This window comes from Thermobia domestica, chromosome 18 (genome assembly GCF_964235325.1).
Source record: "Thermobia domestica chromosome 18, izTheDome1.hap1.1, whole genome shotgun sequence".
NCBI classification, from domain to species: domain Eukaryota; kingdom Metazoa; phylum Arthropoda; class Insecta; order Zygentoma; family Lepismatidae; genus Thermobia; species Thermobia domestica.
In genome coordinates this window covers 158,266,030-158,293,301 of record NC_137471.1, presented here as the reverse complement: position 1 = coordinate 158,293,301, position 27,272 = coordinate 158,266,030, and the positions used below count along the sequence as shown (strand labels likewise).

Genomic DNA, 27,272 nt, shown 5'->3' with positions numbered 1-27,272 from the left:
CATCTTCCTGTAAAGTTCCAAAAGCATGTACCACAAGCGCTGTTATAACATTTAAAACACTTTGAAAATCCTTATTTTAGCAAAATGCGCAATTTTCCCATCTTCAAGTGACACGTTCCATTTAAGTGCCCATGGAAGAGAGAGTTGAACATGTATAGAGTATATTTGAAGGGTAAGGGGAAAATAGAAGGAATGTCACAAAATTGTATTTTTGAGAAAACGGTGTTTTAATATTGAAAACTTCGTAAAAAGGCATAGGCTTAATGGAATCTTTTGCCTGTTCTTACATAGATATTTTTACATCTACGGATGCATATATACAGGCAAATAGTACCAAAAGTCATCATCACATAGGACAAAGTAACCAATAAAGCACACACATGGACATTCCTTGTTTTTTCCCCTTACCTTTCATTTCATCCTTTTACTGAATTGTTCTGTCATGTTGGTAGTTTTCTTGAGCATTTCATGATTCATACCTATATTCGCGATATTTTGTATTCTTTGCAATGCAACGTTATCAAAATTATTCATTTGTATAAGGCAAAGTAATATGTGTAGCCTGCTCCGTGGGGAAAGAAATCAAGCAAGGTAGCGGTCATCAAGGCCTTAGTAACCACCTCGGCATTCACCTGGTACGACTGAGGAAAAAAGGATGATCGGGCCCAGATTTGAGATCAGAGCATTCGGAATGAGACGCTAGTTCTTCATCAACTCAAATTCTGCCACATGTTTTCATTTTTTTTTAATATTAGGATTAATATTTATAAAATGCTATACTTTTTAAAAATAAATGTGTGACCGCTTCAACACGTTACAACGTCCGTAGTTAAGCTACAGTCTAAGGTATGTCACTTTCAGCTGTAGCTGTTGTCTTCCTTGCCATTTACATTTTCTTCAGGATGTTACTTTTGTAACACAATATTGTCTTCACAACCTGCTGTAGGTCCTACACAGACATTTTAAATATTTTTGTAAGTTTAAGATGTAATAATTGATCTTTAATCATTCCCTGCTGTTATTATGTTATTAAACGCTGCCTATTATTTTTATTTTCAGAAACTGCAACACGAGAGAAACGTAACTAACGATGAGATCGCGTAGATTATTGGGATTTGGCTTCAACATGCCATACAGAGACGAACAAGAAAATCAGTTAAGAATTCAGCTGCAGTTCCACAGAACTTTAACTGACAATTCGCAGCGTCGAAATTAGAGTTAGTTGTGGTAATCAAAAGTGACATTATAAAGAAGCAAATATGTTTTCTGGTTATTCAACAATGTGATATTTCTTGAAAGTTGCAAAAAGAGACATTTCGTGAAAAGATCTATTCCCCATGCGCCGTAGATTTCAAGAACATATTTTCAGCAACATACATAAATATTGTTGTTGATTTTTTTAAATTAGTGTCAGTGACATAATTTTCTAGAACAAATGTTTACAAGTTAAAATGTGAATTTCTGATATTTGAGAAGATTGTTCTGAATGTATAGAAACAAATAATACGAGCAGCGTGTAGATGCTGCTGAAGAGTATTTAAATAAATAATGCCAGAATAGTGTACATTTATATTTTTATTTAACTACTAACCGATATAAACTTATATAGATGTATATTTATTATAGTGTACAGTGTAAATTATAACTTCATAATGTTAGCTTGCTCTCATAATTTTAAGCTGCTTTATTATTATTATTATTATTATTATTATTACTAACTCAAAATCTTATTTACACACAGAATGCTTCTGGTTGTTCCACTGCTACTACTGGTATGTGGCCACGCCCTCTATGTATGTTGGGGTGTCTTATGTGATGTTGCGAGGTTCAGACTGAAAATTAGAGCCTTCACAATCATCGCGTGCCAGTTTACAAAGCGGCTATATTGGATTTATTATTTTTAAGATAGGAAAAGGATTGCCAACAATTGTATCTTGAAATGGATGTCTAAACTTCAATCCTTTTCGTATTTAAAAAAAAAATCCAATACATCCGCTTTCAAAACTGGCAGGCGACGATTGTGAACACACTGATGTACAGTTTGAATGTCGTAAGTCACATAAGACACCCCAACATATATGCACGGCGTGTCCACATACCAGTAGTACCAGTGAAACACCCAGAAACATTTTGTGTGTAAATAAGATTTTGAGTTTAAAAAAAATGCTTAAAATTATTAGAGCAAGTTAACATTATGTAGTTATAATTTACACTGTGTATTATTATTTATTATTATTATTATTATTATTATTAGTAGTAGTAGTAGTAGTAGTAGTATTTTATTTTTATTTTGTTTTTATTTATTTATTTACTTATTTTATTTATTTTTTTTTTGGTCTGAGTCTGTGGGCCGCAATGGTTCCTCGTCATGAAGACAGAGTGAGGCAAAGACGTCTAAGCAGGTAAAATTGTACAGAAGAATCTTGTTTTCTTCCAGCTGCTATGTCACAGCCTGGCCGCCTTGTTTTCAACCCACTATTTGTTCCCAGCAAGAAGCCGTTATACCGTATATGCAGAGTGACGCAAAAGTCCGGAGCCCATAGGCCAACTCGGTTACTATTGCAGGTATGGAAACACGGTAAAATATGTAAGGACTCTTTTAAATTCCAGCAACACTTTTGTTTTTGTACTAGTGTACCGCTCAATAAAGAAAATGCGTTACCATACATCATGTCCGGCTACACGAATGAAAGAATGTGTGGTTTGAAATTAGCTACACCGAGAAGAATTGAAAGGAGACACAGTGAAGGATAAACATGCAAATGCAACATCCACGCCAGAGGCGTAGCAACCACGGGGTTGGGGGGGGAGCAGATACGAAGGACGCGAAATTGGGTCTTGCACTATATTTTTCATTGTGTCTTTCCGTTCCCTTTGGTCCAAATAATTTAAAACCACACTTTCTTTCATTCGGTGTTGTCCAACAGTGGCAGCGTTGTACTTTTCGTTACTATTGGGCGGTATACTAATATAAAAACAAAACTTGCTGCATTTTAAAAAATTCCTTCTGTATCTTACCTTGTTTTCGTATCTGTAGTAGTAACCGAGTTGGCCTATGGGTTTTGGGTTCTATCATGTACAGAAAATATTCTGTAAATATTTTGTCATGTACAGAAAATATTCCCTAAATATTTTGTCATGCACAGAAACTATTCTTTAAATATTTTCTGTGATGTACAAAAAATATTCACTAAATATATTTTGTCATGTAAAGAAAATATTTTGGCATATGTAGGAAAATATTGTCTTCGTTATTGGTAAATAATTTTAAAATATTCCATGAGAAACATTTTAAAAACCGTTCCGTTAACATTGTATAAAACGTTTCAAATACTTTTTCAGTAATGTTTGGAAATCGTACAGGAAACATTTTTTAGGAAAACTTTTCTAACGGTGTATAAAATATTTCTACAACGTTTTTTAGTGTATTCAGAGAATATTTTCAGTATTATGTGGAAAATGTTTTCAACAACATATGGAATATATTTCCTTAAGGGAAGTAGAATACATTTTCTGAAGGAAAATGATGGCACGTTTTAGAAACGTTTTGAAAATATTTCATTGCTGTGTGGGGCTCTCTTATTTTTTTGAGTATTGTGCATCTATTGTGTACAAAGTTATAATATGCATGCATATACACTTAGCTATATAGCATGAAGACGTCAAGAGCAAAAATCACGCACACGACTGCAACATACCCAGAAGTGTTTTTTTATTATTATTATTATATCTGGTTCAATTCAAAGCAAAGGAAATTTGAGGAACTGAGCTCGGGTGTAATCCTAGGAGTAGGCGAGATGACAATGGTAGGTTTATGTGGAAAATAACAAGAGTTTGAGAAACACACCCATACCCTATGGTAGGTGGTCCCAACAAGTAGCTTTCAGTCACACTCGCGTAGGAATGGATCGCACTGCATAAAACCGTTTTTACGATATCAGATGACACATGCTTAAAATGAAGAAGGGGTCCAGTATTTGGTCATTTCCAGTTGAAATCAGTCACGTCACAACAAAAGAGTATGCAGAATAGTTACTTCACTCAGGCGACATAGCTGAAAAGTAATAGTGAAGAACTGACACAGCAAATACGAACACTATGTACAAAGTAATCTTCACAGAAGGAGCAATTATGGACTGTCAAAGATAAAGTGCTTTTCATTATTTTCGGAGGTGCTGTTACAGGCTTACAACCTGAAACGTGTCAAGCTAGGAAGGAACAGCAATATTAAGAGAAATTATATAGGTCACTTGTAACCATAGAAACGGTTCTCTGCTTCCAATTGTAATCAAAACTAGCTTGTAGTGGCCACCTTTAACAAATTACTATTTTTCGACATCTTGCACGCGTATACCCAACACAGCTAACGCGCCTCTTCTCTATGGACACACACGAGTTGGTGAATAGCACTCTAGTAATTCTCAGATATTTTCATCAACTTTTGCAGTTTTAATAGATGCCAGTCTGTCTCCTCTCTCTGACTCGAATTTCTGAAGAGGTACTCGAACTTCTTTTACATGTGAATTCACGCATGGAATTTCGAGAAATAGACAGGCAGAAAAGTCGTGTGTAGCAATGTTACATGCAAAATTAAAAAAAAAAAAAAAAAAAAAAAAACAGGAAAGACATGCAAATATTGTGAACATACATATTTAAGCGCAAATGTTGACAAAATGTTGGGGTATCTGTGTTCTGGCAGTTACCCAACCTAATTTGTTTATAAGATTTAGAAATTTAATCCGCCTTATGCAAAGTCGTTTTGACAAATGATTAGCGTCATGCTCAACGCCCGACTTCTGCAGGAAGCATATGTAAGTCGAAAGCTTTAGTATGGTACTAATCACACGCCAGAAGGACTCTGCATATGGCCCAGTTTTCTTTATCATCTCTGACGGCTGTTGATATGTGTATGATCATTTCTAATTAATTTTCGTACTCATTGATAATTAAATTGCATCAAAGTGTTGCAAATGACTCATCTTCTGCTCCAACTGATATTTGATTCTTAAATCTGCGCTTTAGTTTGTCTTTTAACAATTCACTTACATGAAGGAGGTTAATGCCAGCAGCCCGCCCCATTTTTACCACACTGACCTAACACTAATTCGAGCTTACTACGACACAGTGACCCGCCAGACTGATCATCACTCAGCACCTATAACGAAGAATTTAACTGCTAGTGTTTCGAAGAATAGGTAGCGCTGTCGGCGGAAAACGAGTTTTACACGGGAATGACTTATCATACAGTATTGAGTACTTAGTCCTGTATATGTATACCAAGTTTTATGCCGATCATTGCGTTCTTACCGAAACATGTATCTTGTTAGAAAAAAAAACATATGACTAGTTATATAAAATACAGTCAATGAATTTTAACTTTTTTAACCTCCAAATTGTTTAAAATCTAGAAGTATATCATAATAAATGAAAATAAAGTAATTTGTCATACTTTTCTTATAATTTGGAAAATAAAATAAAGAAATGGAAATAAAATCCTTCCCGGAAATTGATATGCAAAAGAACAACCCGGGAATATTCCCGTTTTTTATTTTCCTTTCCAGCGGAAACATTCCCACTGCCTATCACTACTCTTGAATGAGTTGAAATTGGTAAAAGTTAACATTTTACAAATTGAATAAACGAAAAGAATAACTAGTGCAATTTAATTGACGGTGGAAAATAATAATGATATCAAAACAAAAGTACAAAGAAAACACAGCTACCACTTTTCTTTCATTGTTACGCATATTATTATTATTATTATTATTATTATTATTATTATTATTATTATTATTATTAATAATAATAATAATAATAATAATAATAATAAAGTCAGTGGGAGCTCATGCTTTCAACAAGTATACAACAGTGACTTTAAACACATTATACATATTCAATGGCCTTTGTTAGGTCGGGCTTTATATTTGTGAAGAAGAAGAACTAATTTTTCAATAAACAATTATTCTGTATCATATTAAAACCTGATCGTATATTTGATTGCAAGTACCGTCTATAATTGCCGGGAGAGTATCCTTGAAATATCGAGTAGAATGGATGTTATGGCGAGTGCATCGTGCTTTGTGTGTCCTGTGATGACGAGAGTTTTGTGGGGTTTTCTATACATATTTACTACACTTACACACTTTTTTTACCCTTTACACGTTCATACATTCTTTTCTTTTTTCTACACTTTTTCCCAATCATTTTACACTCCTCACTTTTCTCTACCTCTTGTTCTGTTGAACTTGGCCTTCAACCCCCTTTATCTTTCGAAATTCTCTCCTTATTCTGACCTTTTCCTATTGTACCATACTTCTTTCCAAAAAATCACAGAAGAAACAATTAAAGAGAAAGCGCAGGAAAAGTGTTATGAATAAGTTGTCAAGAAGAGCAGTTTGAAAGGAATATACACATATAAAAGGCGTTATGAAAAAATAAATTATATAAACAATGATTTAGAAGCATTTTACTTTTCAAACCAGGTCAGGGAGCCTTGAAACAGGGGTAAGATTGAAAAAAATTAAAGAAGTGAACGAAAAATGTCAATTATGTTTTAAAGAAGATGAAACATTAGAACATTTATTGTTAAAATGTGAAGAAACCCTAAATCTCAGGGAAAAATGGAAATGGATCGATGAAATGAAAAAGGAAGGAAATTTGGTTAAATTAACTTGGAGGCTAGGCTTTAATGTAAATGGAAGGGAACTACGTGAGAAAGAAATAGAAAAAAAACAAAGAACTTCTTGAATTTTATTGGAAAAAAATGGAAAACTTTAAATGAAAAAAGAGCAGTACTTGCTTTTTCTTTTTTTTCTTTTTTTCAGGAACCAAACTTCCGAATAGAAGGAAGGAACATACCTTCAACCTGAACCTGGAATTTGACTTTTTCCCGATTGCGACACTTCTTTTTTCACTTATTTTCGCTTTATCATACTTAGTACTCTCTATCTGTTTTATGACTTTGTACACATCTTGTTACTTTTATCATTTTTAAACTATTTTAATATTTACATTTTACACGTTTAATTACCTTTCTAAATTGCTGATATTCTTGTTCAATACAGTGATAATGATACTATGCAAAACTTTTGTGATGTTTACTACAAACAAACAATAAATTGTCGAGAGAGCAATCAGTGATGGCAATTCCTTCAGAGCCGTTTTCCCTTCACAAGCTTCAGAATTTCCCTTTCCCGGACAAAATTTCCCTTCATCCAATCCCTTCAAGTACTGCATTTAGTAAATGTATTTTTAATCGTTTTCCCTTCCACTCCCTCTCCCCAATCTTATAACCACATACAAGCAGATACCTGACAGCCTTCCTTTGAACTTACGCAGAATTTGAACTTGATTTGTTGTTTAGGTATCTAAGGCGTCACAATAGAGCAGAGGAAAGGATATGGAAAGGTGTAGGCCAGTACCTATGTTAAAGGTGCAATCTCTGCATTTGCCTGGTGTGACTGAGGAAAAACCCTATAAATACCTCGGCCAGGACGGACAACCTAAATCAATCATAAAAAATATAAAAAATATTATGTAAATTTAATTTTTGTCCTAGATAAATTTATTTATTTATTTATTTATTTATTTATTTAGCCTGTTTTGACTTACAATATGGAGAGTATCTCCTATAAGTTCTACAGTTGTCATACATATAAATCAAATTGTAATTACAGCTTATTACACCATTTGAAGTACAAAATTATAATAAACATCACATGTTAAATTTGTTACATAATTACATCAAATTCATACATCGTTATCATTTGCAAATTCCTGAACTGAATAATATGCTTTAGAAAGTAACAGAGTACGAATTTTGTTTTGAGTATTAAAATTTACCTCTTTATAATGTGATGGTAACATATTATAAAGTCTCGTACAATTTAAATAAACATTTTTTTGGTACTTGGAGTAATTTTGTTGTACTACGTAAATGTCGTTTAATTGCCGCGTGTTGTATGCATGAATATCTCTTGTTTGTATAAACATCTGTTTGTTTTGTTTCACGAAGTGTATACATTTATATATGTATAGGCTTGGAAGGGTTAAAATTTTTTGTGATCTAAATATTTGTTTACATGATGTTCTTTTATTTAGTCTGAATATTATTCGTAGTATTTTCTTTTGTATCCGAAATGTTTCCTGACTGCATGCGGCTGACCCCCAAAAGATAATTCCAAAACTGAGGAGTGATTGGACTTTTGCATAGTATATCGATAATAAGCTATTTCGTGAAACTGTATCTCGTAACCTAAAGAACGCAAAACATAAAGTAGTCAATTTTTTATTTAATGTTTTAACATGGGTTTGCCAAGACAAATCATCATCGATGTAAACGCCAAGTAATTTTGTTGCATTAGAATACTCAATTTGTTTTCCATTAATGTTTAGCGAAGGGAAGGATGGATTATTTCCTGGAAAACGAAAGTTAATTGCGACTGTTTTATCTGTATTTAGGAGAAGGTTATTTGCATTCAACCAAGTAACTATTTTGCTTATAACCTTTTCTGTCTTGACCAATACTAAATTTGGGTCTTGTTCAGTAATAACTATATTTATATCATCAGCATATAGCATGCATTTTGTGGGGTGTAAAGTTTTTATCAGATCATTTATATAAATTATGAATAGAGTAGGGCCTAAAATAGAGCCCTGAGGGACACCTCTGGTAATTTTTGTTTGCTTTGAGAAGAAAGTGCAGGATCGATTTGATTCAACTTTTGTAATTTGAACAGTTTGGCATCTATTTGTTAGGTAGGATGAAAACCACTGGTTTGCTACGCCACGTATGCCATATTGAGACAATTTATTTAGCATAATATTGTGATCAATTTTGTCAAATGCCTTTGACAGATCGATGAATAAACCTATAACATAATTCTTATTATCGAGTGATTTCAGGACATCTGTAAGAAAATCAAATAAAGCGGTATCAATACTTTTATTCTTCTGAAATCCGTGCTGAAAAGTGGAGATAATATTATGATTTATTAAAAATTTGCTAAGACGTTTTGCCATGACTGATTCAAATATTTTTGAAAATATCGATAGCACTGAAATAGGTCGATAATTTGTCATGACATTCTCATCACCCTTTTTAAAAGTTGGAAGAACCTTAGCATTTTTAAGTAGTGTGGGAAATATACCGTTTTCTAACGAGAAATTTATAAGGTAACAAAGTTGATATGTGATATGTTTCGCACATTTTTTAATTACAGTGGAAGGAACTTCATCCATACCTGAAGAACTGCTGTTTGATAAAGATTTAATTATTCCTATTAACTCATCTACAGAAACTGGATATAAGAACATAGACTTTGTGTTTATTTCTCCTTGATTTGGGAGTTTCTGCATTATTTTTGAGTAAGCAGTATTTTTCGTTTGATCAGCTGAATTCACAAAATGATCGTTAAATATATCTGCAATTTGCTGTGGATTGTTTATAACTTTACCATTTAGTTTAAGATATTCTACACTCTTAGGCCTGCTTGTGCCAAGAGTTTTATTGATTATTTGCCACATTGCTTTAGTCTTATTTCGGGCATTTAAAATCAAGCTATTGTTTTGCATTAATTTTGCTGCCCTTATGACCTTCTTATAGGTTTTCCTATACAGTTGTACGTATTTCTTTAAATCATCAGATTTAAAATTACCAGATTTAAGGATCTTATTAAATTTTATCAAATTGGTACTGGATTTTCTAATTCCATTTGTAATCCAACTTTTATCAGTGCGTTTCGAAATAGTACGACTTTTTAGGGGAAAAGCAATATTAAAATAATATAAAAATGTGTCCATAAAACCTTTAAACTTTTCATCCATGGAACTATATTTATATATCTCCTCCCATTTTTCTTGACTTATTAAATAACACATATATTGAATATTCGACTCTGAAAAGGATCGCTTTAAGGCTGTATAGTTTTTATTTTTAACTAATTTATCTATCAATGGTAATTGTACGTATATAGCGTCATGATCTGAAAAACCAGGATTGAAAACACGTGATACATTTATTGGTTGATTTTTCATAATTATGAACTGATCTAAAGCTGTTTTTCCAAATCGCGTGGGTTCATTTATAACGGCATGCATATTAAATGTGTTCAGCAAACCTTCTAACTGGGACTTATACTTCGAGTCAATTAACCAATTAATATTCACATCACCACAAATAATTACATTTCGAGGCTTAACAAACAAATGATTCAGCATGGATTCTAATTTATTGAAGAAGATAGACATATCGCCAGCATAAGGTCTATATAGACATATTATGTAAACATTAGACTCATTTAGTTTCAGGGCCGTTGCTTCAATGTGCATTTCACAGATGAACTGACTTATATCTAACTCAGTATATTTTACATTATCATTTGTAAAGATACAGACTCCGCCGTGCTTCCTTTCCAAACGACAATAGAATGATGCTAACTTAAACTTACTAAAATTCACTAATTTTATTGCGTTGTTATCAAGCCAGTGTTCAGAAAGACATACAATGTTTATATTGTTTAATTTATCTAGGAGCACTTCTAATAATTCAACCTTTGTACCAAGCCCTTGTACATTATGATGATAAATATTTAATGGACCTTTGCATAATTTTTCTGGCTGTGAACTAAAAAAGGAAGTTCTTCCACATTTGAAAAGGAATTTACCATATTTTCATTCCTACTTTCTGGATAAGGGAGGGGTATAGGACAGGTTACTATGTTACGTTTTATCATTTCACTTAGTTTGTTACAAATGTAATCTTTACCATTACGATTTAAATGCATACCATGCCTTGTGTGGTATTCCCTTGGCATACTACTAACATCTAACAGCCTTACATTCCCAAAGTGCTTACACAACCTCTTCAAACTCTCGTTTGTTTTCAGCACTTCTTTGTTTACACACGAGAAATCAGCAAGATCATACCTATAAGGCAAATTTACAACTATTACATTTGTATGTGTCATATAAGGCAACCTTTGACGCAGTGTATCTGTAACATTTTTTGATTCATTTTTTGACACATCATTTGTGCCTCCGAATATAATCACTGTATCCTCTTTTGTGAGTTTATCAACAGATGCCATGATAGGTTGGGTTACTTCTTTAAGATTTGCGCCTGGTTTAATTAAACCTTGTACACCAATATTATTTACCTTATCTTTTAGCATAGAGGACATATTACGACCATGGCTATCAGAGTAAATAACAATTTTACCTGCTACTTCCTTTGTTGGTGTAGATTTCACTGCATTATTCACAGATGACTTCACCCGAACTATTCTTCGTGTAGGAGATATCTTTCCGTGTACTTCAACAACATCAGGTTCCATCAACACACTATACCGGTTTTGTGTAGGTATCACTAACTTATCAGCTCTTGTAGCATTAGTCAGTTCAGTAACAGGTTCTACAACTGTTTTCACATTAGTTACCTTTTCTGCACTCTTCATTGGTGATGTACATGACAGTTTTGCAGCTGACATATTTTGCACCCTTGCACTTAGATCCTGTGAATTTAGGGTACTGCTCACACCTTTTTTTCGCAGCTGGGAAGAACATTTGGTACTACTGTAAATATTACAGCTTTCACTACTCACCACGCTTAGGTCTGCTATTTTTTTGTTACCATTTAAGCCACTGGACTTAGCACCTTTTTGAACAACCTTACTCCACGTATTGTTTACTTCACTTGTGTTAGTCGATTCATTACTATAGTGCTGGTGAAATTTCTGGACATCATTACTTAAGATCTCAATTATTTTACGTAATGTAGCAATCTCTTCATATATTTTAGGAAATTCATCTAACACTGCTTGAAAGTTTGAAACTTCATGTCGATCATCACTTGTTTGAATTACAGTATCAACACATGAAATACAAGACCATTTATTTTTGATGTCAGTTTTCTTCACGCCGCTACATTTGCCAATATGAAATATATGTTTACAAACATCACAGCGTATACTGTTTTTTACTACTTTTTTACATTTATAACACTTCTTAACCTGAGTTTCACGATTTCTTCCATCAGGTGAACAAGAACATACAACCATATTGGACGCCACACTATTATTACAGATTATAGATTACAGATATCATGATAGATTTTAATATTAATGTAACCTAAGGTACAAAGAAAATATTAAGTATATATTTGGCATGCACTTACTTAAGAACAGCACTCCAATATTTACTGAAACGAATACGAACAGTTACAGAGAAAACTTTAGCTGCTACTCTCTTTGGCTGTACACGAGGAATGTTCGTAAACACAATACAAAGATTAGAGATGCGGAATTCTTAAGAATTTATAATTCTGTACGCACAGTCACCAGAAAATTTGTAATCTTACACAAAGACACATACACTAATGACCCAGTATTCGCCCCTCTATACATATTTACATTCACGACACGCAGTTTTTCTTCTCTTACATCGATTAATCCTCTTCACAATCAATTTTCTCGTTGGGAAAAATATCTTCTGATTGGGAAAATTAAACTGTTATAATAGTTGGAGTGATAATTTAATCGAGAAATATTTCTTCTTATTGCACTGCATTTAATTCAACAATGGGAAGATTAATTTTGATAGAAGATTTTAAATAAGCATTGTTGTAAAGTTTCGAATTTAACTGAATATGTTGATCGATGTGCAATGTTGATAAATATTAACGAATGCAAAGCAAGATAACTTGTGAGAATTTATGTGAAACATGTGCAACGGATTATGTTTGGAACAAATAGGATATTGAATTCATACTGAATTTTAATGAGATTAATCAGATGCGTAAATATATCTATCAATCTATAAATGATTGAAGAGAGGTTCAAATTTCCTTGCAATATTGAGAGATTACAAGCAATTTCCCCTTTTTCCTTTTCTCCAAATTGTACTCGAAATTTCCCTGCGCCAAGGGAAATTTCCCTTCAATTGGCATCACTGAGAGCAATTGTGTTGTAGCTGATGTATGAGAATAAGAGGAAGAAGAAGAAGATTGGAAATATAAAGTTGCTTTTGTGAACATACTTGTAAATCATTTCATTAACACTGGCAACGTGAAATATAAGGGGAGTATAAGAACAGTGTTAAATTCTTATTATATTTCAATTCACAATGGCTGGTAAGGCGTCTGTTAAGTTGGAATTGATGTACAAAGAAGAAATTGCTTAGGACTTACCTCATGATGATCCGCTCGAAGGGAGAGGGTGGACATACGAACTAATGAATGACAACAAAGAGTTAATATTATCTACAACGGAAGGAGAGGTATCAGTGGACAAGGATACAGCCATGTGCTCTTTGGATGTGAAACTAAACGTTGATAGGGTGAAACCAGAATTAGCACTAAAAGAAGATCCTGCATTTGAAAGTAATATAGAAACGCTAAAAAAAATAGTGGTTCAGGAGACTTGCGCGTCGTATTCTAATGACTCCCAACAATTAACAACAAAAAGTTTAAATTCAGTTGGAGCAGAAAGGTAATGTTCAATTTTTCATTAACTAACTGGCTCAGATTGATAATACGGTTACATGGTCTCGGAAATTTTGTTGGTTAAAAGCAATACTTCACGAGATATATTTACGTATGGGTGATATCATGAACGTAAGTTAGTAGCCTACAATTTGGAAATGACATGGCACACATAGACAAGCTGTATACCAAATAAAAATAATAACAAAATTGATACCATCCATACAATTTTTATGTAGTTGATATCTTGATAAAATTATTATTTCTTTATTTTTGGTTACACATTTCTCACTAATGGTTCCACATATTAAAAATATGGGTGCTCGACTGTATTGTTTTATTTATATAGAAACTTATGTAAAATAACAAATAATGAGAATGGTAATTATCCTACAATTTTACAAATGTAAACCTGTAATGTATTATATTCGCACATAAACTATGCACGTGTGTAATTTTATTTAGCGTTAACTAATTCAGAGCGTACTTCAGTTAAGGAGTTATTGGCTACTTTGATATTATTACGTAAATTGTCTGCTTTGGCATTCAATTCGCTCTTTCCTACGCTCCCAAAACGTTTCTATTACAGGCTGTTGAAGTTCACCTACTGATTCACGTACTTTTTGTCCTAGACATCCAATATTCATTACCATTTTTGAGCAATGGTTTATAATTGTTTCTCTAATTCCTCTGTCAACATTGCTTGAAATTGTTCTAAAAAAAAAAAAGCCTCCATATTGATATGAAATACGAGCAACTAATTCAAAGTACAAAAATGTAAATGTCTGAGTTTAATACGAAAATAAGAAACATGCACTTAAAACATGAAACACTAAGAATTTTGATGTTACGACCATTAACAACCAATCCTTCTTTTCACAATTCAGGTTTCACTTTGCGAAGTGCTTCAATATAAAATTAACACAGATGTAAACTAGTACCATACATAAAATATTTTCTATAACTATTCTACCAGGCCTTGATTCCATTTTGTACTAATACACAATAACACACACAGCAAGGCCATGTGATAATATTTGAAAAACAGTATCACGTGACAGTTTCTACACAATAACTCTGTCTTCATCAGACTTCCACTCCTTGTGGCTGCTGGGGTTGGTAATCACTTATATATACTGTCCGGAGATCAATTTTAATTAGGTTCCGCCCCTTCTTTAAAAAGTAACGATTGTCTGGCTTTCACTTCTACGTTTTCGCTGCACACGTGTCCAATTAAAGGTTTACTTTTTATCGCTGGATGCGTCCATCCTCTAATTACCCTTAATTTCCTTGTTATTTTGTTTCTCTTTCTTCCTTTTTATTTCTTCTTCTTTAAGCAGAATCTTCTCCCACTCCTTATTTATCGAGAATCCTGCATTCCAGTTCATCACCTTGCGTCCTGCTTTCATAATCTCTGTGGCTTCCTTCCATTTTCTCACCAAAGTCCTGTTCTCTACTTCTATGACCTCTGCTCCTTCCCATCCTATCCTGTGGTTTGTTTCTTTCTGATGCTTGTATATCGCATTGTTGACCATTTTCAATCTTACATCATCCTGGTGCTGTTTAATCTTTTTTTTTTTTGCATTTTTTTTTTGTTTCTCCTATGTAAATTTTGTTACACTCCTCGCATCCTACTCTATATATTACTCCCCCTTGATCTTTGTTCGCTATTGCTTTTCTCTTTTCTCTTCTGACTAGCTCAATTATTCTGCTTCCTCTTTTCCTGTACGTCCTAATTCCTGCTTTCCGAAACATTCTCTATATGTTCTCTGTTTGTTTGCACAGTTATTGTGTTGAAACTGTCACGTGATTTTTTTTTTTTTACATATTATCACATAGCCTTGCTCAGTGTGTTATTGTGTATTAGTATTAAAACATTTACTCATAAATGCACAAAACGGTGCATAGTGTAAAACATGTATGTATGTGTGTATACGCAATCAGCTGTTTGCTATCCACTCACATCTCCATAGAATTAAAAATAAACAAGAAAAATTTTTATGAGCTACATTAATCTCTCTGTTGCTCTCAAGGTCAAAACATATTTACTTAACTTACATGAAAAATCTTCATTAATTACTTCTTGTTTTTATCTATCCCTCAGCTTTATTTTTAATTAATTGTGTTCGCGATGGATCTGATGGAAATTGACTGTCGACACTAGGCTAATCAGATTCAAAACTCAACACGTTATCTTTATAACTAATGGTATTGTAAAAGCAGTTGTAGGAAGATTGCTATAAATTAATCCGGAAAACGGTCGCCATGTGGTTGAAACCGTGTTTTTTGGTAGTTGTTAGATTCTTGTAAATATAATCGTAACCTTCACATTGATTTTCGTCTTTTTCCCAAGATTTGTCACTTGTTTATTGCATTTATCCCACCTTTGCTACGGCAGTGTGACGTAATATTGAGGTCTCAAATAGTCAGTAATAATAATAATAATAATAATGGTATAGGTAAAATATTCCGTATGAGGACACATTGTATTAAAGCCTGTAAAATAACCCGTAGCGTATGCCATAAGTTACAAAATAGTCTGGATTGGAGAGAAGTGTCAGGACCAACAGCACATACCCTCTCGATACATTCCTGCAACTAGCTACAAGTTATAACGGAAAGTTTCCCTACAACTAGCTAAATGTTATAAAGGAAAGTTAAATGTTATAACGGAAAATTTCGAGGTAATTTTCGTGTAGAAAGTAAGGATTCTGAACTCACAAAAGCCGTAATTATTTTTTTTGAGTAATGGTTATGCTGGCTAAGTTACAGAAGATGTCGAATACTGATGGGCGGTGGGAATATTCACGGTGGGAAGGAATTTAAAAATGGGAATATTCCCGGTTTCTTCCCTGGTCTATAAATTACTGGGAAGGAATTTATTTCCATTTGTTTACTTTCTCTTCCAAATTATAATAACAAAATGACTAATTACATTATTTTAATATATTATGATTTACTTCAAGGGTTTAAAGAATTTGGGGGTTAAAAAATTTGAAATTATTTGACAGTACTTTATATAACTAATAATATGAGTTTTTAAGTTCCATTTCCATTTGCACTAAAAAGTAAGGTAATTGTTTCGAATTAGGGGACCAAAATTAGCAAAATGTAGGATGATTTACTGAAGAAATGAGTTGACAGTGATGATAAAGAAAGTGTCGAACACATTTTTTTAGGGCAGTAGAAGATTTATACAAAACGGTTAGGTAAGTGGAAGTGATTTATGTGAGAAAAGAAAGTGAATTGTTGGTAACGAAGGTAGAAAACAAAGTGCTATGCGGGACTCTAACCCACCTTCATTCGCTAACGCACGCTTTGCAACGCTGTCTGAATTTAATGTTGGTAACGTAATTTAACGTATGAAACCATAAAACAAGCGCATCAAAATAGAATATCGCAAAAAAAGTAGGTGCAAATCTGTCCCCCAACGCTAAAGAGCAGCCAAAATTAGCAAAGTACTAATATACAAATGATGAAAAGGAACCATTTTGTAAAGTAATTTAGAATTATATAGAAATAGAGATAATGTACTCTTAGTAAACCCTGAACTACCATTAGTAATAGACGTCGGTCTGTCTCCTCTCTCTGACTCGAATTTCTGAAGGAGTAGTCGGGCTTCTTTTACATGTGAATTAACATATGGAATTTCGAGAAATAGGTAGAATGAAAGGTCGTGTATGGTCATGTTACGTGCTAAAACATAAAGATACGTAAGTACCCTACAAATTTTGTGAACATAAATATGTATGCGCAAATGTTGATAAATTGGTGAGACATGTATCTTTTAGCATTTATCCAATCTAATTAGTTTATAACATTTATAAATTTAATGTGTTTATAATATCAGCAATAGAGTCAAGTTGAGCAAATCCACTTACATATAAATTTAAACTGTTACTATATAATTTTCTCACACATATTTAATTGATAGAACATTTTGTGTATACATATACATTTATGCGTACTTTCTAAATGTAATAAAGTGTAAATAAAGTAACGAGGTACCGTTCAGAATATACATTTTAAAGAATCCTCTGTGGACAACAGTAGTCATATGCTGTAATATAAAAATTAATTCAATTTTGAAATCAAAATAATAATAGAATGCAATTTTCTTTCTGATTGATCATAAATTCCCGGATAAATTCCCATTTTGGGAATATTCCCAGGGAATTTTCCCGAAAACTATCTTTCCCGGAATTTACCCATCACTAATGTCGAAGGGGTATCGGGAAAGGGGTTCCGTACCATCATGAGACACCTCTACAGCTACTCAAATTGAAACGAAAGATTTCCGCTAATATTTCGTGTAGAATATATTCTACTGTACGTTTTCAGGAAAATAACTGTAAAAAAAAAAAAAAAAAAAAGAACTGAATATAATTGAAAACTAAAGCTTGTAATAAACTAACTTGTGTAGTTTGCAGATGTAATTATAAAAGCTTTGCTACAAAAATATATACACAGACCATAATTCAGTGAGCTTTGAAATACAAACTAACAAAATGATGTATAAGATTCAGTCTACAGAGCAATTGTTGCTTAAAGAGTGGCATACACTATCTCTAGAATCGAGATAAGATGAGAAATGTTTACGATAGCTTTGGTCTCGCCTCGGTTCTCATCTCCAAAGCATGACTATAGTGTGAGTTAACCTTGTCCCGTCTCGAATTAAAATGTTTCATCCCGATTTTGTTTGGTTTGTTTAAGAATCGAGATGAGAAATTCGTCTTTTCATTGGCAACATTACACAAAACCGAAATATTTTTTTTTTTTGCCTAATATCACGTTTCTGCTTGTAATTGTACGACCTGAGCGATAATAAGTTTTTAATTTTAAAATATTCTTCGAGATAATTGTTATTATTATTAGTATTGTTCCTGAAAATTTGATAGTTCAAGCGCAGAAAGTAACGAGTATTCAAATATTTAAATCTAATGAAGCGTGTGTTATCGCCGATCTATTTCCATCAAAATTCCTAAAGTAAAAAAAAAAAAAATGCTTGACGTGTATTCGATCGAAGAACCTCGAGATTACTGGTCAAACCCCTAGACCATTGAACCACGATCACAACGCTGTAAATGATTCGTCTTTAGTCTTGTTACTGTAAGTTTCTCTGCCTCAGCTTTGAAAGTTTTATGTAATTTTTAATTCGTTTCAAAACGCCTTTGGTGTTCCTCTTAAGATGATATAAGTGAATGATCTTCGGTGCAGTTTCTATTAAAACGTTGAGTTTTTCTTAAACCTTTGGATCGCAAGTTGTTTTTTTCTCCACACGAAACTAGAGATAAGACAGATTTAATTCTCATACTGTGCTTTTGTGTCAAGGCAGCCGACAATACCTGGTCATAGACTTATATCCGCCACGATATAAATGATGGATTAATTTGATATAATGAAACAAACTACAGCAACTTATTTTGTGACAACAGTGATATGGTACTCCATTTCATATTTCTACAATATTTAATGTAATAAAACATGTAATATAGCGAATGATTACATGTTTTCTTGCTACTTAATCATTATCTCCATTTACATTTCATTGTTTGTTGAATTTGTTACAGACGCGATAACATCTTTGCTTTCCACGGAGAAGGGTATAAGTTTACATCTTTAAATAAAGCCATCTCTCATTCTTATAAGGAATCTGATACTTCGACGCAGTTTGGCAAAGGATTTCATCGATCACGTTTGACAACAAATATGGTGACACAGGAGAGTGAAAAGCGTCATACGTACCAAAATTGTGATAAACGCTATAGTCAAAGTTCAACTATGTCAACTGGTGAATTTGTGCAGTTAGGTGAAAAATCTCACTTTTGTGGAGTATGTGGAAAAGTATTTAGAGTATCTTCAAGTTTGGCTACGCACATGGTGATTCATACACGAGAAAAACTACACACGTGCCAAGAGTGTGGAAAGGCATTTATTCATCATTCGACTCTGGCAACACACATGTTAATTCACTCAGGAGAAAAACCTCATATGTGCCAAGAGTGTGGTAGGACATTTACTCAACGTCCTCATTTGGCTACACACATGTTAATCCACACAGGAGAAAAATCTCACACGTGCCAAGAGTGTGATAAGGCATTTAATCGACGTTCGACTTTGGCTGAACACATGTTAATCCACACAGGAGAAAAATCTCACAGGTGCCAAGAGTGTGGTAAAGCTTTTAATCATCGTTCACATTTGGCTACACACATGTTAATCCACACAGGAGAAAAAACTCACACGTGCCAAGAGTGTCATAAGGCATTTAATCAACGTTCGACTTTGGCTAGACACATGTTGATCCACACAGGAGAAAAAGTTTACACATGCGAACAGTGTGGTAAGGCATTTAATCAACGTTCAAATTTGGCTACACACATGTTAATCCACACACGAGAAAAAGTTTTCCCATGCCAAGAGTGTGGTAGGTATTTCATCGAAGTTCAACTTTTCTACACACATGTTAATCCACAAGGGAGAAAAAGTTTACACATGCGAAGAGTGTGGTAAAACATTTACTCATCGTTCACATTTCGCTACACACATGTTAATCCACACAGGAGAAAAACCTCACACGTGCCAAGAATGTGATAAGGCATTTAATAGACGTTCGACTTTGGCTAGATACATGTTAATCCACACAGGAGAAAAATCTCACAGGTGCCAAGAGTGTGGTAAAGCATTTAATCATCGTTCACATTTGGCTACACACATGTTAATCCACACAGGAGAAAAACCTCACACGTGCCAAGAGTGTAATAAGGCATTTAATCAACGTTCGACTTTGGCTAGACACATGTTAATCCACACAGGAGAAAAACTTCACACGTGCCAAGAGTGTGATAAGGCATTTACTCAACGTTCGACTTTAGCTAGACACATGTTAATCCACACAGGAGAAAAAGTTTACATATGCGAACAGCGTGGTAAGGCATTTACTCAACGTTCATATTTAGCTACTCACATGTTAATCCACACAGGAGAAAAATCTTACACCTGCCAAGAGTGTGGTAAGGCATTTACTCAACGTTCACATTTGGCTAGACACATGTTATTCCACAAAGGAGAAAAAGTTTACACATGCGAACAGTGTGGTTAGTCGTTTACTCAACGTTCACATTTGGCTACACACATGTTAATCCACACTGGAGAAAAAGTTTACACATGCGAAGAGTGTGGTAAAACATTTACTCATCGTTCACATTTGGCTAGACACATGTTAGTCCACACAGGAGAAAAATCTCACATGTGCCAAGAGTGTGGTAAATCATTTACTCTTCGTTCACATTTCGCTACACACATGTTAATCCACACAGGAGAAAAACCTCACACGTGCCAAGAGTGTGATAAGGCATTTAATCAACGTTCGATTTTGGCTAGACACATGTTAATCCACACAGGAGAAAAACCTCACACGTGCCAAGAGTGTGATAAGGCATTTAATCAACGTTCACATTTGGCTACACACATGTTAATCCACACAGAATAAATAGTTTACACATGCCAGCAGTGTGGTAAGGCATTTAATCGAAGTTCAAATTTGGCTACACACATGTTAATCCACAAAGGAGAAAAACCTCACACGTGCCAAGAGTGTGGTAAGGCATTTGCACATCATTCACATTTAGCTACACACATGTTAATCCGCACAGGAGAAAACACACACACCTTCCAGGAGTGAGATAAGGCATTTAGTTAGGGATGAGACTTGGGTATTTACCCACTGGGTAGGTAAATAAAAAATGGGTAAATACCCGGTAAATACCGAAATTTTATTTACCTACCCAAAAAATGGGTATTTATTACAAACTGCAAAATTACGTAATAAGAAGACGTAGTGGGTTCTAAAATAACACTTGAAGTGAACATGGTACTAGAGAAAGGAAAACCCTTGAAGAAGACAATGACATGACACTTTTTCTGTATGTGAGATAGGCGGAGACATCAGCTGTGATGATGCCATATATTTATTCCATATATCCGATGAAGCTGATACGTTATCTTCGTAGAAATGTCACCTCATAACGAGATAACGTTTTGCCCCTAAATGTATAGCTAGAATATTTCGAGAACGCTGCTAATTCTTGAATGTTCTGTAATTCATTTGTCCTTTTATTAGCTTTATGATAGAAATGCCGTGGATGATGCTGCCAAATGAGATGTTAGAAACCAGAGTGAACTAACGACATTTTGCCGAATTCTAAATTAAAGCATGAAATCATTTGAATTAGGCGTATGAATCTCATGCCATCCGGTCAGAAACTAATTAAAGAAACTGACGTAATCGTCATGAGAAGCCCATTTTATAATGGCATTTTATCTATCTTGTTTACAAAATTGCTAATTTCATGCAAAACACGAAAATACAATTACTTTATTCTGGATTACGATAGCTCAATTTTTATTACATTTTGATGTGTAGCTAACAAGTGTAGTGTAAATGTGAAAGTCTCCACTCATACTCATGCTCCTACTGTGTTTTATTTGTAGTTATTAAAGCATGCATAATGTAACAGAAAATATATATTTCAAATCTTGTCAATTTTAATAACTTGTCGCCCATAGTCACTTGTAGAATGTAAATTAAAAGAAAGACACTTATTTGCGTTCCATGTTCTATTTTAGTTTCTTTATTGGTAGAAAAAATAACTGTGGTGTTTTTCAGAGTCAACAGTTTTTAAAAGTAAGTTCTCTAGAGAAACATACTTGTTTTATGTTACTATTATCAAAACAGGAACGACCACGTAAATTATTTGTATTAAGGAAAATAATAAATTTACTGACTTTTGACATTTGTTCTAGTTTCTACTGGATCCACTGTTACTTTTTAATTACTTTTACGTACTGCGAAAGAATGCCTGTCTCACATATAGGGTTGAAAAGGAAAAAACCCGTATATTTACCCAATTTGGGTAAATACCTGGGTATTTACCCAAGGTAAATACCCAAAAAATATTTACCGGTAAATATCCCATCACTACATTTAGTCGAATTTCAAGTTTAGGTGCACACATCTTAGTCCACACAAATGAAACTTACACGTGCCAAGCGTGTGGTAAAGGATTTAGACTACGTTAAAGTATGGCTACATTTATATTATTCACAGAGGAGAAGATTTTACATGCCAAGAATGTTGCAAAGCATTTCCTCGAGGTTCCAGTTTGGCTGCACACTTGTTAATCCACGCACGTGCCAAGAGTGTGGTAAAAAATTTGATCAACCTTCACGTTTGGCTACACACATGTTAATACACACAGGAACAAAATATCAGACATGCTACGAGTGTGGTGGCGAATTTAAATATCGTTTAAGTTTGGTTACACACATGTTAATCCATACAGGAAAAAAAAGTCAAGTATGCTAAGAGTATGGTTAGAAGTTTAATCGAAGTTCAACTCTGACTACACATGTTAATATTAATTAGAATATGCATTATAATGCCCTGAGTGTGGTATGTCATGTGATATACGTTGAAGTTTGGCTAGAGATATGTTAATCTACACAAGAGTAACACATCACACATGTCAAGAGTATGGTAAAGCATTTAATCTACGTTCGGAATTGGCTACACACATGTGAATCCACACAGTAGCAAAATCTCACCTTGCAAAAATCCTGGAATAGAATTTAGTCAACGTTCATACGTGCTGAGCCACACAGTATCAAAACCTCACACGTAAGAGGTGTGGAAGACGATATAGTCTACGCTCAAACCTTGAAATGCAGTTGAACACAAGTCACCGAAGAGATGCAAAGAGCTTAGCAAGGCATTTACTCAAGGTTCACATATTGCCAAGTAAATAATGATCCACAAAGGACAAAAATCTCACACGTGCGGACAGTTTATTTGAGATGTCGCATTCTGTTGGAGGAATAGAGATGATATAAAAAAAGCTGTTATTTTTACGCGTGCTATGAAAATTGTACTAACCCAAATAAAGTGCTTGTGTAAAATAGTCGACAAAGGGATGTCATTTGTGTCTGACGTTATCCCATGTTTACTGTAGATCCATATCTAAGCTCAAGTTATAGTCACCGAAATAAGCAACTTTGTCACGTTTGATAACATCTGGAAATGATTCGTGGCATCTTTCAAGTAAACTTTGAGCACTGTTCCTATATGGTCTGCAGAAACACCCGACGAAGATTGTTTTTGGACAGACTTACCTCTGCTCAAATAGTTTCACACTCACGTACGAGATCATTCTGTGCTCTGCTGCCCCATTAATTTTAATACTACAAACAATCCACCTCTATGGTCTTGCGGTCTTATTTGTATGTAGAGAATTGGTTGAGAAACGACATTCCACTGTTCCTTATCGATATTTCCAGACATGTTTCGCTCACCACTGTTCAGCCATATTTACGGCACAGTGTTTTAAAATTGTTTGTAACGCTTTGTACATTTTTGTAGTATAGTTTAAAGGTGGTTTTCTCTTCACTGCACTTTTGAGCAGCATTCTACTGTACATCACCACATTAAACGCAGAGTATAAAACATCTGATTTGGCACACTTCTCTAGCGTGGGATCACGTTGTCCAATTCACTCTCACTCTTTTCTTGCCATCTGAGTTGAACATTGTAAATTATTTTAATTGTGTGTTCTCTACCAATAAATGATAACGATATTTCACTGCATCTCCAACTGTCAAACGCAGTCTCTAGCCCTAGCCTTACTACTGGGTTCACAATGGAAATGATAAAGCATAGAGATAGCACAAATATTTTTCCCGAAGCAGTAGCTCGAACTTTAACTTTTCTCCGGTTTGATGCCGTCTTTTTGTATTTTGTGCATAGACGATCCTAAGTACATACAAAGATTTGTTACTGCCAAACTTAACATACAGATTTAGAGTGTGGATAGCTTCATTATTCAAAACCTATAAAAAAAACTGTTGACCCTCTAACCAAAAGTTTTCCACATACCTTTCATTGTCCGATTACCTAGTCCCACTCTGGAACTATACCAATGCATAACTTGTCCATATTACAGTAATATATCGAAAAACTAAATCTCACCTATATCAACAAACGCTTCCAAACTCAGCACCCTTTATTCATGCAATATATACTACCTCACTTTAGACCCCACACCAAATCGCTATCAGCATACTCCTTGTCCCTAATGTTTACGCTCTGCCAGTACACTTTACCCTCGTGAGATACATTGTTCTTAACCTTATAGTGGTAAGGTGAAAAAAAAAATTATGAATGGTAACATTTTGCCTCCTGGACCCAGGACATTTTTGTCTGATAAGATGTGAACTAGGATTTAAATTTGTATTATATTTACAATATTAAATATAACACCAGACAGTGGATACGCTTTAAGCGAAACTGTACATTTTTATTGAGGCAATACCTTTCTTGTTAAAATTAAGTTCGATAATTATGTGACTATTTTATTGCTTAAATACCGGTACTGAAAATAAAATATTTATTAACTAGAAAGAAGTAAACCAGGATTTCTCCTAATAGCGGTATATTCACGTTTCAATTCTGCAGCAGTCTCCACACATCATTTTTGCATGACTTAGGCAAATCCACTTACAGCACTTTTGGCAAAATATCTGGCCTTACTGTGTTCATACATGCAACATCGTCCTCGCTTTCCTACATGAGGAGGTACAAAGCATCTTCTAGAGTCAATCCGAAAAACCTTGCTGTGTTCGCTGAATGTATAACATTACCACTAGTCGGTTCTACATTTTAGAAGTGATAAAATTATGTTATTTGCCATCGTGCAGTGTTTTTTCTTCGTCATATTCAGTAGGTATCTGGTCTACTATGTCCACCCCACCTTTAGTATCGTTGTAAAATGTGACAATATCTGGCTTCCTGTTAACTCTGTTACTCTCATCTAATTTGAGGTGATTGTGCATACTTGAGATCAGCACTAAACACAGATTATTCTTAGATGCATACAAACCAATGGTGCAGTTCTAATGAAAACCAAATACACTACTGTATTCTTTCCTCCGTTTGGCATTCACAAACGCGGGGGCAACTCTCTTGTTTTTACGAATTGTCCCTATAATTGTTAACTTACTGTCTCATTCCATTTATTTAACCAAATTGCAGCTTGTAAATCGAATATTGTAAAAGGTCCCTTTGCAAGATGAACCATGAATCTGTTGACACAATCTCTTCACTACTTCCTCAGGTTTGTTATCTATCTGGAACGGGCCTTCTGGTTGTGTCCTCACATACACTACTATATTTGTTGTGTAGTATAATGTTTCACCAACAAGAATAAAAATTTTATTTCCACATTTTGGAGGTCTTTTAGGCATATAAATACGAAATCCACATCTTCCCCGGAAACCGACAAGTGTCTCACCCAAAGTTGCTAACATACGAATTAAGAAAACTGTTGTTGCAGTTGTTTACAAATAATTCAAAAAAGTCACGAATTGGGGCTATCTGGGGCTGAAGGTGATATCTGATTATGTTATTCATTAGCATCTTCCACTCTTTTATCCATCATATCCTGCACAGTAATCACTTTCTGCTCAGTTTGGCTTCTCCGGTTCCCATCATCACATAGAGATGACCCTACGCAGAGGACACATTCATTTGTCTGATTAAAAATACACATGTGTTTACTTGTGCTTCGCACCTCCCCTCATTCTCCATCCTCGTTATCCCTTTACATATTTTTTATTTTCTCTAATTGTATTGTATTTATATTGAATCAATCTGTCTATATTAACTTGTGTTATATATGTTTGCTTACATTATAATGCTAAGGATAAAGTTCCATACGCACATCTTTATTTTTATTTTTGATTATTTGTTATTTGTTATACCGTATAATTGTAGAAAATTTCGATAGAGCACAGATCTCTACTTACACTTTGTAAATAAATTCTTTTCCATCACTCACGTTACAGAGGGCGTAACCTTCTCATAGGTTGCTAGCCACTTTGGTTTGCCGGTAAAACGTAGTGCATTCACATACTTTCTCAGCTGGCGCACATGGAGTGAAGCGTAGCTGCCAAGTCTAGACTCTGTTTATTGCACTCATGTGGGCGCACAGTGATGCTAATTCATTAACAGGCGACAGGTTGCAAGAAATTGAGAGCTTTCACGAGCGTACTGGCTGGAGTACACAAGTAGTATAATTTTTGATCATCATTATGATCATTTTCACTCTTATCCTGTTCTCATCTCATAGTTTTAGATACTGTTTCAGTTCGGTTATTTTACCGCATATGATAATTAACGATTGAAAATCTTTCATACATCCTTTGAAGATAAACTTGCCGGGGTGGCTCAGTTGTAAAGCGTTCACCTCCGATGCATGAGGTCCCGGGTCCAAACCCTGCTCCCGCCAAGTTAACTTTGTGGTGGACAAACACCGTGTGCTTGGGTTTCCTCGGAGTCCTCCAGTTTCCTCCCACTTTCGTCATTCCACAATTGTATTCATTGCTCATCATCACTGCCTCACTTAGCGTAGCCCGCATATCCGTGGAACGTAAAACTCAATATTTCATTTCGTTTATTCGTTTGGAGATAAACGAGATTGGGAGAAATCGAAAAGACAGAGCATACACTGAACCAAGTTCCCAGAGTTCTCGTTCTCCAATCAGTGGCAACCACCAAGCATCATCAACGAGTTCACCAGCATTTAAGAAGCATACAAATGCACAGAGCATCTCGAGCTCCGACTCTGACTCCAACCAGCTTATCCTCCTCTGCAGCTTGTCTACAGCAAAACTACAATCCAAAGTACTTTAGTTCGAAGGTTTTAGTTCTCTAACTTCTCTAGAATCGGCAACGCAAAGATAT

At 34.4% G+C, this 27,272-nt stretch overlaps 1 protein-coding gene across 1 annotated transcript; it reads left to right on the top strand.

Annotated features, from left to right (window-relative positions):
- Positions 1-12,971: 12,971 nt before the first annotated feature.
- Positions 12,972-26,224, top strand: LOC145676090 (uncharacterized). Its single transcript, XM_081746969.1, is given in 3 exon segments — positions 12,972-13,484; positions 19,048-19,986; positions 19,988-26,224. Coding segments are annotated over 3 exon segments (1,788 nt in total). The 5' UTR covers positions 12,972-13,227; the 3' UTR covers positions 20,580-26,224.
- Positions 26,225-27,272: the final 1,048 nt, after the last annotated feature.